Source organism: Phocoena phocoena, chromosome 16, assembly GCF_963924675.1.
Source record: "Phocoena phocoena chromosome 16, mPhoPho1.1, whole genome shotgun sequence".
NCBI classification, from domain to species: Eukaryota; Metazoa; Chordata; class Mammalia; order Artiodactyla; family Phocoenidae; genus Phocoena; species Phocoena phocoena.
The window spans coordinates 11905842-11923197 of NC_089234.1; the positions used below are offsets into that span (position 1 = coordinate 11905842).

The 17356-nt window shown below is 38.0% G+C and overlaps 1 protein-coding gene across 1 annotated transcript in view; it reads left to right on the top strand.

The window, feature by feature from the left end:
* Window positions 1-829: 829 nt before the first annotated feature.
* The window catches only part of EIF3A (eukaryotic translation initiation factor 3 subunit A), a 32726-nt gene continuing 16199 nt past the window's right edge, over window positions 830-17356 (top strand). The window contains exons 1-8 of the mRNA XM_065893967.1: window positions 830-1018; window positions 7756-7946; window positions 8101-8237; window positions 8634-8797; window positions 10337-10536; window positions 11740-11948; window positions 13425-13596; window positions 17152-17256. Of these exons, the coding sequence (XP_065750039.1) occupies window positions 970-1018; window positions 7756-7946; window positions 8101-8237; window positions 8634-8797; window positions 10337-10536; window positions 11740-11948; window positions 13425-13596; window positions 17152-17256 (1227 nt within the window). The 5' untranslated portion in view covers window positions 830-969. The remainder of the gene's footprint in view (window positions 1019-7755; window positions 7947-8100; window positions 8238-8633; window positions 8798-10336; window positions 10537-11739; window positions 11949-13424; window positions 13597-17151; window positions 17257-17356) is intronic.

Sequence of the window (17356 nt, forward strand, 5' to 3'; positions counted from 1 at the left end):
AGAAAAGCCCTCCAAAACACTGTATTAGAGAAATTATCCAGTCATATATAGTACAAAAGTAGCTTGATTAGGGAAAAAACCTTTATCACCCTGATTACTTCCGTTTGCCACTTCCTGAGTGGCTTTTAGTATACTTAGGTTGCTTGTTTTCTACTGAGCATTAATCAACAGCAAGTATTTATGCTTTTCTCCAGGCCCAGAAAAGATCCTATCTTGACCCTCATTGTGTACTCATCTATCTCTGAGGGCCCAGGCAATCTCTGTGTCCCCAATTTTAAAATTTTACCTAGATATGAAATAAGCTTGCTTATTTGTTTAAGTTACTTATTACAACCCTCCTCCCCATACTAGTCCGGTCCGTGACAGGTCACCACTATCTCCAGTGGTGAACATCGCTGGCCCTAACGATACCTGCTCAAAGCATCTGTGTTAAATGAATAAATTCGGCATTTTAACTCAGTCAAGCCAGGACATTCTCTAGGCGGATGGGACCTGACAGTTAACTTTGTATGACTCCGCACAAGTCATGTTAAAAGAAGAATCTGTGCCTTCCCGCCAGACAGAAGCTCTGACCCAAATCTCACCTTTCCCACCCAGATTGTCGCTCGAAGAGTGAGGTGGCGGAGAACCGGCTCTCTAACATTTCCCCGCGGAGTCCCCAGGTGCAGCCAGAGAGCTAGGAAGACTTCGGCCGGCGCCACGTCAGCCGGCAGGCTTGCGGCCAACGCGCCTGCGCGCGAGGAGGGGCGGTGCGCGGGCGAAGGCCCGCCCCTACATCCGGGGCCTAGTCGGCGGCGGTGCCGCCGCGCGGGGGTCACGTGGCCCTTTCCTTTCCGTCTCTGGCCGGCTGGGCGCGGGTTACTGCTGGCGAGGCGCGTGGAGCCTTGCGCTGCTACCCCTTCGTCTCCTCTCCTAGCCCGGGCCCCTAAGGAGTTCGCTGACGCCGGGTGAGCTGAGCCTGCCGCCAAGATGCCGGCCTATTTCCAGAGGCCGGAAAATGCCCTCAAACGCGCCAACGGTGAGTAGGGGATCAGGGCGCGCCGGACTGGGCGGCCCGAGGCCTCGGAAGTCGAGGCGCCCGGGCCAGCTTCTCGCTGCTTCGCCGCTCAGCTGCGGCTGCACAGGAGGCCGATGCGGCTTGCCTGCCGCCGACTCAGGCCGTGGTTGGGCATGGTGTCCCTTCTCACTCCAACCGACGGGGGGGTGGGAGGCGCGGAGCAGGGAACCGTCGCTCGAGGGCCCGTCCCTCCCGCCGCCGCCGCCGCCGCCGGGTGGGTCTCGGGGCCGCGGCTCCCGAGACAGGCCTACCCGGGCCCGAGCTTCTCCCTCCCGCCCGCCTCCGCTTGGTCCTCCAGACCACGGGGCTTTCAGCTTCGGCCCCGCGCCCCCGGCCGCCATCTGGGAGTGCCGGGGAGGAGGAAACATGGCTCCCTCCCGGGGACAATGCACGCCAGAACCTCGGCTCCACCTCCCGCCGGGCCCGGAGCCGGGCAGTCCCACCTGCGGCCCTCCCGCAGACAGCTCGGCACCCCCCGAATCCAGCCCCGCGCTTTGCGGGGTCAGGGTCCACTTACCCTCTCCTCTGACCACTATCTCCGCTTCGGGGACTCTGACCTATTTAACCCGTTTCCTATTTTTTCTGGCATTGATTATTGGCAGCTCAGAAGCCTACTCCGAATCACAGGAAGTTGGAACAGAGTTAATACTGTAAGAGGGAGTTCAAGTTCTCTATCAAAGATAACGAAAGTGAGGCCTAGGGAGTCTGGTTTGCCCAAGGTCACTCTGGGAGTTAGTTGTTGAGCTAGGAACCTAAAACTAAGGTCTCTTCCAGATCAGTCGATTTTTTCACTACGGCGCTGCTACTTGCGATTTTTATTTACGTGTACTTATGGGAAAACTTATGGCGCTTCTGGGAAACATTGTGCTTGTACCGGTCTATTCAAGAGGCTTTTATTACGTTGGCATTATGGGGGTGCAAATGTATTATACGTGCCTCTGGTCTTTAAACACTTTTTTATTTAGGGTTTGTAAGTGTTAAGGGCGTTCATTGCTCTTAGTTTCACCCTTCTTCCATCCAAACAAGTTTTGGATCTTATCCATGTTGTAGGTGGGTATGCCGTGTCTGTTAAGCTTTTATGCTTGTGAAGCTTATTTTGTTAGTTTGTTTGAAAATCCTCTTAGGAAAAGGTCAATTTCAGTCAGTACATACAATTGATACTACTGATAATCTGTCGCGACCAGAGGTCTGTTTGTCACGTGCTTGTTATTTTAACTAGAAGTAAGAATTTCGGGGAGAAGTAACAGTCTGTGAAATAGGATAGTGCCATATTCTGTGGAATAGAGTAATTGTTTTAAAAACAATTGAAACTACAACTTTGATCTGATCACCCATTTTAATTCTCCATCTAATAGTCAGAACAGGCAAGTTTACAGATGTTGATTAATTTATAGGAAAGAAAATAGATTGAGGTGGAAATTTAACCCTACAAAATGAGCTAGCAAAGTTAGGGAAAAAAAATTTTTTTTTTGATGTTTTGAAACTTAGAGAATTATATTGTGGCATACCAAATGACTTGGGTGAAATTACTGCTGTAATTGCTTCTGCAGATCTATTTTACAGTCCTTTGAATGCTTGACCAACAGACATTTTCCCCCCATGTTAATTGGCTAAAGCCCTGTAATCTCAATGGCCTAAATATTACACATTTGATGTGTTCAGGCCTGTTTCCTTTGCTCCTCCCTTCTGAATCTTTTTATGAACTTAATATGTCAGTAATTTTTTTAAATTAGAAGGGATATATGATATGTAACAAATCTTAAATCTTTTCTCACAATTTCTAAGTTGAAATAGATTTGATTCATGGAGGGCAATATGGGGAAAATGTCAGAAATTAAAGTAGGCAGGATGAGAAAGGGACACTGAGATGGAGGTGGAAACTTGAATTTTGTTAATGTAGTTTTTCAAAAAGGCCCCTTTAAACTGTAGGATGAGCGTAGGATGGTAGAGATGCCTTACCTCTCAAGTAGTAATTTCTGTACCTTTGATCTGTGAACAGAGAGATCCTGTCTTTTAGTGTCAAAGAGCAGAATGTGGATGGCAAATGACACTGCTTACAAAACTTTAAATAGGATGATCAAAGCACATTTTATTTTAATGGAAATAATCTCATTTATCTATAACATTGGTAATCTCAATCACATCTGGACCTCATCCATTATGTTATTCTAATAAAACATGAATAAATTTAAGTGTAGAATAGTTTATCAGAGCAATATTTTTGGAAACAATTGGAAAACAATCATCCAGGAAAATGAGAACTTGGCCCAGCAGTTACAGGCAAGAAATTCATTCCCCAGAATCATTTGGAAAAAGCCCTTTTCCGGTTTATATTGTTAAGTAGTGCCAAATCAGTTGCTTCTGACCCTGTAACAGCTTTTTAACTTACACTCTACAACCAATGACTTAAAAATGAAGTTGTTAATAAACCTACAAATTGTGTAACATTATAGCTTATCTACTTGGTCCGGTGCACAAATAAACTAGTAAAATTGAAGGGTTGACCTAAAGTTTTTCTTTATAGGTAGACACATAGTTTCATTCATGGTGTCTTAAAGGTAAACTCAGAATGCCCACCCTCCTAGTAATAGTTGGTAATTCCAGATTTTAATTTTTATTTCAAAAATATCAATCTGGAAATGAACATTTCTGTAAATTTTGCAGTAGAGGTTTTAGTGTGTGATAGTTTTTTCCAGCCTCAAAAACTTTTTTTCCCCTTCATTAGATGATTCAGAGGATCATCTAAACTATATCCTCAGATATCAGTTAGAATAAAGACAGGAACTCACCATCATGGATCATCATGAGAAACTTCTTTCCATTTCATTGTTTTCTTTTAAAAACATCCTTGCCTGGTATCCATGTTTTCCTTTTTTTCTTGGTGGTGGTGATGGTCCTATGAAAAATTATTTTTTAATGCATTTGCTTTGGCTTTTATGAAACTATTGTTTCGGAGTTTGAAAGTATTGAATTTGGAATCCTAAATTTTGACTGGCTGTTGAGGAAATGAAAAGTACTTTTAGTTGTATCACTGAACAAGACTTTGTTTTTTTTAAATGACATTAAGATACCACACGAATTTAAAAATAAGATATTGGGAAAGTGAATTATTTTTTGACAGTTTAATATTTTATCACCACATCATGCGTTGACGGTGTTAAAAATAAGATATTGGGAAAGTAAATCATTTTTTGACAGTTTAATATTTTGTCACCACATCTGTATTGCGTTGGCGGTATTTATATATGGTAGTATAGGATTTAAATCCTCAGCATAAGTTTGGGAATTGGATATAATAGGTTATAATAGGTCATTTTGGTGTGCTGCTGTGATATTCTTAATGTAAAGGATAAATTAAAAAAACATTTACTCCCCAATTTTTGGCTGATAGAAACTGTGTATGTCAGTTTTGAAAAGCATTTAAAGTACTGTTGGGTTTTAAAATAATCTGTGCATGCTCCAGGAAGAAGATGGGTAGGTCCTCCCCTTAAAATAGAAAAGGCTTATTTCAACAAAGTATCTAGTTGTATTACATCTTACATCTTTGTTTAATTTTGTAGGATTTATTTGGGGAGAGGTAATAAAATTGACTCAACTGAAAATGGCCTTTCTGTCATATTGGCAGGTTTGATGTTGAGACTGTTGAAGTATTGAAGAGGGGTTTATATTCATTTGCCTGTAAGGAATATGATTTGATATAATATGGGATGATGTAGGATATTGTGTTAAAGATACTAAGTTCAGTATGTTTTGTGATTTATCCTGTGCAAGCTTTTTAATATACTAGAGTTGGAATATTGTTTGTAGTTTTCCGGGAGGAAGGAATGTTTAGAAACAGCATTCCTGAAAGATGTGATAATTGGGAGAAGAAATAACAGAGTTACTCACTAAATCTGTAGATCTAGTAAATCCTCCAAATAAGAGACATTTTTATCTGTTTGCCTAGCACAGTTAATGTTAGATAATGTTATACATTGTTAGGTTAACACTTAAAAGAATTTCTTGTCAAGGATTTTTTTTTCCTTAGGAGGAAGGTAAACGTGATTTTAAAAAACAGATGTTTTAAGTTTTTTATAGTGTAAACTAGTGTTTAGTTCTGCCAAATTATTTTTCAAATGTTCAGTGGAGAGATTTTTCTGTGTGTGAAATTTGCCAGTTACTGAGTTTTAAGTTGAACATAACCAGAAAAATACCACCCCCTAGTCTATTAAGTGTACAAAAGAAAATAAGATGAGAAAAAATACAAATTTTAACCTTGGTCAGAAATAATGTGATAGAGGAGACTTTGCTTTTGATTGAGTTTCAAAACGAGCAACATACCTAAGATTGGAACTGATTTTGAAATATTGCCATGTACATGCCTTCAGGTTTAGGTGGTGAATTTTAAGAGTATACATTTCTTTGCTCTACGTTCTATTTTTCTTTCCCAATTAAAAAATAAACTTAATTTTAGAAATTTGAGATTTACAGAATTATCGTATAGTACAGAGGGATCCCATATACACCACACACAGATTCTCCTATTAATGAATATCTTACATCTGTGTGGTATATTTTTCACAATTAATGAATCAATGCTGTTACATTGTTATTAAGGAAAGTCCATACTTTGTTCATATTTCCTCAGCTTTTCCTAATGTCCCTTTTGTATTCCAGGATCCCATCTAGGATACCACATTACATTTAGTTGTCTCCTTAGGCTCCTCTTGGTTGTGACAGTTTCTTAGGTTTGTTGATGGCCTTGATGGTTTTGAGCAGTATTGGTCAGGTATTTTCTCTCTCAGCTGGGATTTGTCTCAATATGTTTCTCATGTTTAGACTGGGATAAATAAGTGGAGTGATATTCTGTGCTCATAGATTGGAAGAGTAAATACTGTTGTCAGTTTTTCCAAACTTGTTATATAGATTCAGTGAGATCCCAGTGAGCTTTCTATTTTTTTTTTTAAACTTATTTATTTTATTTATTTGGCTGGGTCTTAGTTGCAGCATGTGGGATCTTTCCTTGCAGCATGTGGACTTCTCTCTCATTGTGGTGCGTGGGCTCCAGAGCGTGCAGCCTCAGTAGTTGCAGCGCTCGGGTTTAGTTGCCCTGTGGTGTGTGGGATCTTAGTTCCTGAACCAGGGGTCAAACCCACGTCCCCTGCATTGGAAGGTGGATTCTTAACCACTGGGCCACGAGGGAAGTCCCCATGAGCTGTTCTGTAGGGATCTACAAGCTAATTCTGAAGTTTATGTGGAAAGGCAAAAGGTGTTGTATAGCCAACACAATACTGAAGAACAAAGTTGGAGTACTCACCCTACTTGATTTGAAGACTTTTCTATATGGCTACAGTAATCAAGACAGTGAGGTATTGGCAAAAGACTAGACAGATCAATAGAGAATGATAACTATAGAGCCCAGAAATAGACCCACACAGTCAATAGATTGTAAAGGAAAAAAGTCAATCTAACTTGTTTTTTCTGCCTCAAGTCTTAACATAAACTAACAAAAATTTCATCAGCCAGATCATTGTGACCGAAGTTATACTTGATTTTTCTGCATGTACAAGGGGGAGATTGTTTTCCCTCATGACTTGAATTTCTGGAACTTTAAAATATCTTAGATATAATTGGTACAGAGGAATTGAGTGAAATCTAGTTTTACCTGTAGGTCATATTTGAGATAGTATTAATTTTTCATTGTTTTACCTTGGATAATTTTGGCATAGCTTTAGAAGTCAAAAATAAATTTGAGCCATCATCAAAAAATCTAGAAACAATAAATGCTGGAGAGGGTGTGGAGAAAAGGGAACCTTCTTGCACTGTTGGTGGGAATGTGAATTGGTACAGCCACTATGGAGAACAGTATGGAGGTTCCTTAAAAAACTACAAATAGAACTACCATATGACCCAGCAATCCCACTACTGGGCATATACCCTGAGAAAACCATAATTCAAAAAGAGTCATGTACCAAAATGTTCATTGCAGCTCTATTTACAATAGCCCGGAGATGGAAACAACCTAAGTGTCCATCATCGGCTGAATGGATAAAGAAGATGTGGCACATATATACAATGGAATATTACTCAGCCATAAAAAGAAACAATTGAGCTATTTGTAATGAGATGGATGGACCTAGGGTCTGTCATACAGAGTGAAGTAAGTCAGAAAGAGAAAGACAAATACCGTATGCTAACACATATATATGGAATTTAAGAAGAAAAAAAAATGTCATGAAGAACCTAGGGGTAAGACAGGAATAAAGACACAGACCTACTAGAGAATGGACTTGAGGATATGGGGAGGGGGAAGGGTAAGCTGTGACAAAACGAGAGTAGCATGGACATACATACACTACCAAACGTAAAATAGATAGCTAGTGGGAAGCAGCCACATAGCACAGGGAGATCAGCTCAGTGCTTTGTGACCGCCTGGAGGGGTGGGATAGGGAGGGTGGGAGGGAGGGAAACACAAGAGGGAAGAGATATGGGAACATATGTATATGTATAACTGATTCACTTTGTTATAAAGCAGAAACTAACACACCATTGTAAAGCAGTTATATTCCAATAAAGATGTAAAAAATAAATAAAATAAATTTAACCTCAAAAGAGATGGTAATAGGTTCAGAAATTAAAACAGCCAAATTAAAAAGCAAGATTTAGGCATTTATATAGTATACATAACTGATTTTAATTCTCCTGAATTACTTTTCCAGAATTTCTTGAAGTTGGCAAAAAGCAGCCTGCTTTGGACGTTCTTTACGATGTTATGAAAAGTAAGAAACATAGAACATGGCAAAAGATACACGAGCCAATTATGTTGAAATACTTGGAACTTTGTGTGGATCTTCGCAAGAGCCACTTGGCTAAAGAAGGCTTGTATCAGTATAAGAACATTTGTCAACAGGTATGAACAGCTGGGTTTTTATGTTTTCCTAAGTGCTTTTAGTAATTTTCAGAGGAGTTTGCCTCTGAAAGTTATTATGTTTTATATCATAAAGTTTGCTTTTAAAATATTTTATGGTTTGTTGGGGAAAGTTTTATTTATTTATTTTGTCTAGGTGAACATCAAATCTCTGGAGGATGTTGTTAGGGCATACTTGAAATTGGCAGAGGAGAAAACTGAAGCTGCTAAAGAAGAATCCCAGCAGATGGTCTTAGACATAGAAGATCTGGATAATATTCAAACTCCTGAGAGGTGTGTGGGTTAAATTGCTAAGTAAATTTTTCTCACTGTTTTTTTTACATGTGTCTCCATCATACCCATTTGAAGTAGATGTTTGCTAGAAAGAATGCTTATCTTTGAAGTTTTAAATATATGGTATCCTTAAGAAGTCATGTACTATTCAAAGTTCATAAAGGTGGAAAATTACAACCATCAGATAGGAGGGTGTATACTGATTTAAATGGCTGTAATACAGGTTGGGAATTCAAATACTTTGGCACTAAGTGATAGCTTTACAGTGTGTCCAGAGTTGTAGTAAACATTTAAACTATTTTATAATGATCAATTTTGGTTTTGGTTTTTTAATCATATGGCAAAGTAGGAAACCATGTCTAAAATTGTTTTCAATGTTTTTAAATATTTTTGTAGTGTTCTCCTAAGTGCTGTAAGTGGTGAAGACACTCAGGATCGTACAGACAGATTACTTTTAACTCCATGGGTTAAATTCCTGTGGGAATCATACAGACAGTGTTTGGACCTTCTTCGAAACAATTCTAGAGTAGAGCGTCTCTACCATGATATTGCCCAACAAGGTAAAACAAGAACTGATTTGAAAGTTGACTTAAGGATAGGTTTTGCAAAAGATTAACTGTTCAAGTTAACCTCCTTTTCTCTGTAGTACTTATTTTACATAGTTTTTATTGTTGTAGATGATTAGCATTCATTTGAATATTATATAAATGATTATAAGAAACTTGTTTCATTAGTCAAGGTATTTCTCTATATTCCACTGATGTCTGAAACACCTTTTAAAGTCATTTTGGAATTTTCCAAGTGACTGAAAAGATAAACTTAACTTTTTGATTGCTTTCTGGCAAACTTGAGTTCTACTTTTGACTCTACAGCATATTCTTTGGCAAGCTACTTAACCATGTACTGGGTTTCTGAAGTCTTTTTAAGGTCCAGAAGACTTACATGATTCTATGAAAAACTATATATTTTTCCTTTCTTAAACAGTGTTACTGAATATAGAACTAAACCTTGATGACTCGGGATCATCATAAAAAGTATCTAGTAGTTAATACTGCATGCACTTTTAATCTGAAGAACTGTGTTAAGTCTGTTTTCCTAATTTTGTCTTTTTGCCTTACTGTCAATGCAGCCTTTTAACTGTAAGTGACTTGAGAGTGGCTCTTGGCTTTTTCTTACTTTGGCCTTAGGCACAAGCAGGTGTTGCCATTCTTTTTAATATGGGGCTGATTGGCTGATCTGTTTCGTTATGGCTAGCATATGTGAATTTTCATTTAACACAAGCTAGGGCTTTTTGATAACAGTTGAGATAAATATTAACTTGTGGTTAAACTGCATCCTTTGAAATAGAAAATACTCTTTTTTAGGGGAAGGACAAATGTTATTTTAGCATAGCTTTTTTTTTTTTTTTTTTTTTTTTTGTGGTACGCGGGCCTCTCACTGTTGTGGCCTCCCCCATTGCGGAGTGTGCTCCGGACGCACAGCCTCAGCGGCCATGGCTTATGGGCCCAGCCGCTCCACGGCATGTGGGATCTTCCCGGACCGGGGCACGAACCCTGCATCGGCAGGCGGACTCTCAACCACTGCGCCACCAGGGAAGCCCAGTATTGCATTTTTGACAGTAGAAAATGGCTATGTATTTTAATGGTGGAGCAAGTACTTCATTTGCACATCTGTGTACACAGTTGAAATTAGGTTACCACACACCCCCAATTTGTATTATTTAGTTTTAATTAATGCAAAAGCTTGTTTTCTAGTAACATAGATAGGAAAGTTCATTGTATTTCAGACCAGAATTTTTTTGCTCTTTTAGGGTTTGAAGTGTTTGAAAGGTGAGTCCCTCCTAGACCTAAATTTTGAATCGCTTCCTTTTGTAAACTCTCCCAGAACCGTATTTTAGTCCTAGACCAGGACTGATGATTATGTCTAAAAGGTGGTCAGGGCACATGAAGTGAGTTATGACTCTGATCACTTATAAAGACTGATGGTGAGTTTGGTAAATCTTGTTAAAATAACTGACCTTAGTATATGAAATAAAACCTATTCAAATACTTAAGTTGATGGTGGAAAGTACCTAATATATTTTACACTTATGCTTATAGCTTTCAAATTCTGCCTCCAATATACCCGTAAGGCTGAATTCCGTAAGCTATGTGACAATTTGAGAATGCACTTGTCTCAGATTCAACGCCACCATAACCAAAGTACAGCAATCAATCTTAATAATCCAGAGAGCCAGTCCATGCATTTGGAAACCAGGCTCGTTCAGTTGGACAGTGCTATCAGCATGGAATTGTGGCAGGTATGTTGTGAACTGTTAGCTTTTCTTTGTAGTAATAACAGCCCATATTACCTTTTTTTTCTTAATGAGTATCTGCATCTTGATAATCTGTTGGTTAATTTCAATAGATAGGTGACAAATTTAAGGTTGTCTAATGGAGTAGGAAGAGTTCTGGACAGGAAGTCGCAGATATTTTGGTTCTTGATGCCTGCTGTCAGTTCTGAGCCAAATCATGTAATCTTTTTCAGACCTCAGTGCTCAAAGTATGGCTTAATGCTTGGAGGATATGCATTTACAAAATTTTTAAAAGAAGTTTCATGGTAGTTTTGTGTCTGTTTACTCTGATTAGAAAAAAGTCTAAGTTCATCTTTCCATCTTATTTTTGTAGTAATTTTATTGTATTTTATAAAAGTATTGGTGGCAACAGGTTAGAAATGACAAAGATGAACTTGTCCTCTACCACAGAGAGCTACAGAAGCACTGCACTAGATTATCTCCTAGATATTTCAGTGCTGCCCTGACTTAGTAAGCTATGCACAGTGAATATCATACATTGGAGATCCCAGTGGTGTTGGGAATCTTGTCCTCAGCATGGCCTTTTTACTCTAAGAATTCTGCAAAGACATTTTCACATGAATTGTTTTTATATATTTGGTTCCCCCACCAAATCTAATTGAAATTGCAGAGGAAGAAACTAAAAATTGGTAGTTTTTCAGCCAAGTGGAAATGTGATTTCCCGCTCTCTCCCCATATTTTCCTTTTCTGTAGGGTACACCCTTGGAATACTGTCTGATGAACTAAAGAGGAAAAAAAGTTCAATAGAAGACAAGTAAACACGCTTAGTATAGGAAAAATAGATAAGTAAAAGGGAGAAAATATCCATTATCTTTATCACTCAAATAACCTCTATATTGTGTTTTATATCCTTTGAGATTAAAATATATATTCCCTCAAGCAGTATGATAATATGCATATTTTTAAAAAAAGTTTGGGCAATCTACTTTAAGCAGTTTAAGGATTTAGTGTTTTTGTAATTGTGATGTTTTTCTGAAATATATCAGATATTGAATTATAGACGAATAAAGAGAACCAGCCACACATGAAGGCATTTTATTTGCCATTTTTATTCTTGTGTTCTGTATTTTAAGTTTCATAAAGAGATTTGAGCTAGATTTGTTTGTTTGTTTAGAATGCAATGACTGTAATTTGTACCACTAATTTTAGGAAGCATTCAAAGCTGTGGAAGATATTCATGGGCTATTCTCCTTGTCTAAAAAACCGCCCAAACCTCAGTTGATGGCAAATTATTATAACAAAGTCTCAACTGTGTTTTGGAAATCTGGAAATGCTCTTTTTCATGCATCTACACTCCATCGTCTTTATCATTTATCTAGAGAAATGAGAAAGAATCTTACACAAGAAGAGATGCAAAGGTAAGAGTCTTATTATCAGATAGTATTGAAATTATGAAAGAAATAACTTCTAAATGGCATGATAGTGTTTGATGAGGGTTTCTCAGCTTCTGCACTGTTGACATTTGGGGCTGGTTCATTCTTTGTTGTGGAGGGGACTGCATTCAGGATCTTCAGCAGCATCCCTGGTTTACCCACTGGGTGCCAGTAGCAGTCCTTCCAGTTGTAGCTACCAAAAATATCTTGACGTGGTTCTTCTTGGGCAGTATTCTTGGTCTTCAGTAGCTATCTTTTATCTGATAACTCTCCAACTGAGAAAATGGAATATTAGGAAAGTCAGTGTTAAGGTATTAGCTTTCTCTCCGTGTATGGGTATTTAGAATCTAGGAACTAATTAGACAAAACAAATGAGTACTTCTATCAAGTAACTTTTTCCCAACTATAAAACATTAACTGTATAGAATATTTGGTGTGTGTATTTTTATGTAGATAGATAGTCTATAACCTAACAATCTAAAGACCATTTTATTTTTTTAACATATATACTTTTCTTTCAGTCATGTTTGGTTTTTATTGTACATTTCAGTTGGGCTCAGGCAACTCACATACCGTATCTTATTGGTAGACCATGTTATTTTGGCCTCTAGTAGAAATATATACACCAGATTGTTTTCCTTTTAGCTTTTAAAGCAATACATGGAACCAAATAAATGAATTTTTCTAGTATGTATTTTTTAAAAATGACTCTTGAGGATAGTGTTCATTATGTCATTCACTGTCCTGTACGTAATCCATGTCTGTTTGGGATAAGAAAAAACCTGATTTTCCTTTGTTGTTTCTATACTCTCCCATTAGAAAATACTGTAAGAGTACTGTCATAATCATTAAGCTGTCTTGCTCTGTATGTTATTTTCCTTAATCCTCACAACAGCCTTGTGACTCAGAAAATGAAGTATTTTGCCTAAGGTTCCAGTCTTGGGAATTGTGAAGCTGAGATTCCAACTCTAGACTCTTGTGCTCCAGAGCACACAATCCTTAGTGTCCTACGGTGCTCTGAATTCAACCCGACTTTCCTTTTGTGTTTTAAGGAAGCTTTAGCTTTTGACCCCCACTTTCCATAATTATGTTCACTTATGGTCCTTGTAATTTTTTCCTTTTTCTTATTGTCATTTTTCCCTTCGTTTTAAAAGCTGCCTTAAATGTTTTTATAAGGAAGTATGGGGTACATGCAAATGTGTCTGTTCTGCCGTCACTGCTAGAAGACATTGACGGTAGTAAGCGGGTGAATGAAGTTCTGCTTCTCCAAGTGTTCATTTTAGCATAGTCCATTTCTCTTTTAATTAATCCCATGCTTTGACGAATACTTACGAGTACAGTTTACCATGGTGGTGTACATATTCTATCAGTGGCATATTTTACTAGAGGATTAAAGAGAAGTGTCTTTCTGCTTATCAAGTAACATTTACATATTTAACAGATTGTAACTTTGTTCTCCAGAATGTCTACTAGAGTCCTTTTGGCCACTCTTTCCATCCCCATTACCCCTGAGCGTACTGATATTGCTCGACTTCTGGATATGGACGGCATTATAGTTGAAAAACAGCGTCGCCTTGCAACACTGCTAGGCCTGCAAGCCCCACCAACGCGAATTGGCCTTATTAACGATATGGTTGGTATAAGTTTTAGCATTCTTATGGCTTTGAACAGAAAGCTACATGGTCAGGTTTTATAATTTATGATTATTAAATGCTGGGAATTCTGATGCATGGACAAGTTTGAGAACCACTGGTGTAAGTCAACACTGTGTTCATTTGAGGTGTTTTGTCTTGAGTGAGCTGGGGTTAAATTTGATGTAGCAGACAAGACTTGGACTAGCTTCAAGGAATAATATGGGCCACTTGGTAAGAGAAGTGATGATGGGCAAGAATGTTCAGGGGCAATAGAAAAAAATCAACCTGATAGGTGTTAGAAATATGATAATGAGGCTAGGAAAGAATGTGAGTTAGATTAGGCCCAATTCTGGACAGTTAAAATGTTTCCAACTTTTTTCTTTTAAACTTTCATTGTATGTTACTAAGGCAGTGATTCTTAATCAGGGCTATGCACTGAAATTTTGTGAAGTACTTTTTAAAATGCAGATTTCTAGGTTTCACCCACTGCATTCACTAAATCAGTTTCAGAATATGGAGCCTAAGAGTTTGTATCTTCACAGTGTTTTACATTGGAATCTTTAATTCAGTGGAAATTTATCATGTGAGTGTCTGTTACATGCCAGGCAAGTGATGCTTAAATGGATTTGCACTCTTAGAGGAGTTTAGATTTTAGAGATTCTGATTAACAGTAGTAGTCTGACTTAGTGGTTATTGTGGTACACCTCCAGCAAATTACTTTGGGACAAGAAAAAAAAGAGGGACAGGTATTAGAGAATAGGCCTTACTTTACTGGCAGTCAATTAATTTAGATAAAAATTAACACAATTTTTATATGGCAACAGTTTTATCTTGTAACATACTGCTTTGTATAGTAGCAAGGCAAATTCCCTTTGTGGTCAACTTTTATAAAAAAACTTAATATCTAAAACAGTATTTCTCTGTCTTTGTATGCCTCCATGTTTTATTCTGCTTCCACTTGCAAAAATCAGCTTTGTGTTTTGGAAAGTTTTTATGGGACTGAATTAAATTATAAAACAACAGCATTGTGTTTAGGAAGAGGTCTTACTAGCAAAAAATTTTTTAAATACTGAAAAATGTGCCAAACTGGAAGTATAATCCATATCTCGTTGAGCCCATGTCTGTACATAGCACACCTTGATGTTAAAGATACTTATTGAGGAGTGAGTATTGGTGGGATCAGGGTTAGTAGCCAGGACATCCAGATCTGGGTCCTCATTGTACCCATAGATAAATGTTTAAAAGAAAGGTACTGGTTGGTGCCAGATGAATAGAATAGCTAACTTGAGTTCACCATATGTGCAAGGTCGAGACCTGAGTTTTAGGCTCATATAACTAAATTCATAATCACCAAGAGAATGATTCTAATATCTCAGGAACAGACTCAGATTAATCAAGTTCATAAGGTATTGTTAGGTCAGAAAGCCAATTATTAATTTTAGAGAGAAATGTACTTTAATAGATTATGGTAGCCTGTCTAGCACATTCCCTATTTGGAGGGGGTGCTAAATAGAAAATCTAGAATATTTATTTATTTATTTATTTTAAATCGAATTGTAGTTGGTTTACAGTGTTGTGTTAATTTTTGCTGTACAGCAAAGTGATTCAGTTATACATGTATGTACATTTTTTAAATATTCTTTTCCATTATGGCCTATCTCAGGATACTGAATATAGTTCCCTGTGCTGTATAGTAGGACCTTGTTGTTTATTCTGTATGGAAGAGTTTGCATCTGCTAACCCCAAACTCCCAGTCCGCCTCTATACCCCGCACCCCCAGCAGCCGCCAGTCTATGCTCTGTGGGTCTGTTTCTGTTTCATAGATAGGTTCATTCGTGTCATATTTTAGATTCCACATATAAGTGATATCATATGGTGTTTGTCTTTCTCTTTTTGAATTCACTTAGTATGATAATCTGGTTGCATCCATGTTGCTGCAAACGGCATTATGTTTTTTTGTATGGCTGAGTAGTATTCCAGTGTGTGTGTGTGTGTGTGTGTGTGTGTGTGTGTGTGTGTGTGTGTGTATTACGTCATCTTTATCCATTCATCTGTTGATGGAAATTTAGGTTGTTTCCGTGTCCTGGCTATTGTGGATAGTGCAGCTGTGAACATAGGGGTGATGTATCGTTTTTAATTATAGTTTTGCCCAGATATATGCCCAGGAGTGGGATTGATGGGTCATATGGTAATTCTAATTTTAGTTTTCTGAGGAACCTCCATACTGTTCTCCATAGTGGCTGCCCCGATTTACATTCCCACCAGCAGTGTAGGAGGGTTCCTTTTTCTCCACACCTTCTGCAGGATTTATTTGTAGACTTTTTGATGATGGCTATAGAATAATTTCTTGATAGGAATGAAATCAGGACTGGGGGAATTTTATTTGAATGCTTGTATCACATCTTATTCCTATAAACATACAAGGGCACTTACAAGGGAAGTATTCAAATGCTGTGGGACATCAGTCATGCACGCATTTTGCACTGGAGATAAACCTAGAGTGCTCGAGAGTGTGGACATCCTCCTGTCTTGGAGATGGGATCTGCCAACAGTTGCCTCAGTTTGGAACCTAGTCTGTAGGGGTACGTGCTCCTGTGCTTTGGGGGTCTTGGTTTGTTGGCTGCAGTTGTTCTCTCTTTGGGTTAGCAGTTTCCAACAAGTAAAGGATAAAGGTCACATGCACTGCATGTAGTTAGAGCACAGGTAAGATAGGATTTGGTAATGGGCAGTCTTGGAGTTTATAAAATTATACTACTTTTTTGTCTCCTTTGTGAGGGCGGTTTATGCAAGCAGCATCTTTATTGTGAAAGGAAGTTGAGTTCTATTCAAATATAAACTTAAAATGTATTAAACTGTAACTTTTTTTAAAGTACAAATCATAAATGTAATAGGCATAAATTCTCAAAAGATTTTTCCAGTCAACACTCTCCCATTTCCCCCAAGAAGAACCACTGTCCTGATTTATAACACCACAGATTAATTTTCCCTGTTTGTATATTTTATATGAAATGTAAATTTCACATAAATGGAATAATACGTGAAATTCTTTTCCTCACCATCTGGGAGATTTATTCATGTATTGAATGTAGCTGTGCTTGCTTTGACCGTTTCTGTATATTATGTGAACCTATCCCTTTTTGTCCGGAGTTTTTTTTTTGAGTTTGTGGCTATCAGGAGTGACGCTGCTGTAATAACTTTTGTGTGATAAAGTTGTTTGTAAACTGGTATTTTACTTGTTATTGATAATAAATTAGTCGATGTTGGCCACACAGATTGTCTTTGTAAATATTTTGATTGTGTTGATGAGTTTTTATTTCCCTTGTAAATTCTTCTGGGGTTTCACTGTAGAGAGCTGCATAATTTGGGGCAGGAGACTCAGAGTAGTGGTCCTGGATTTCTTTTTCAGAAATTTCAAGGAGGTGAGGTTGAGGCTAGATAATCTTAGAGTCATATCCCAGATTTCCAATCGTATATTTTTCTTTAATTTATAATCATTTCAGAATCCCAGTTGAAAACACCTTCAGCATTTAAACCTTTTGTTTTGCTTACTGTAGGTCAGATTCAATGTGCTGCAGTATGTTGTCCCAGAAGTAAAAGACCTTTACAATTGGCTAGAAGTCGAATTTAACCCACTAAAACTCTGTGACAGAGTCACAAAGGTAAGCTTTGGTTACATTACCACGTAGCCAGCCCTGTTGCAGTTTTAGGTTGTATTTTTATTTGTTAAGAGAGAAGTGTTGTCCTGTGTGTTTGAATTTG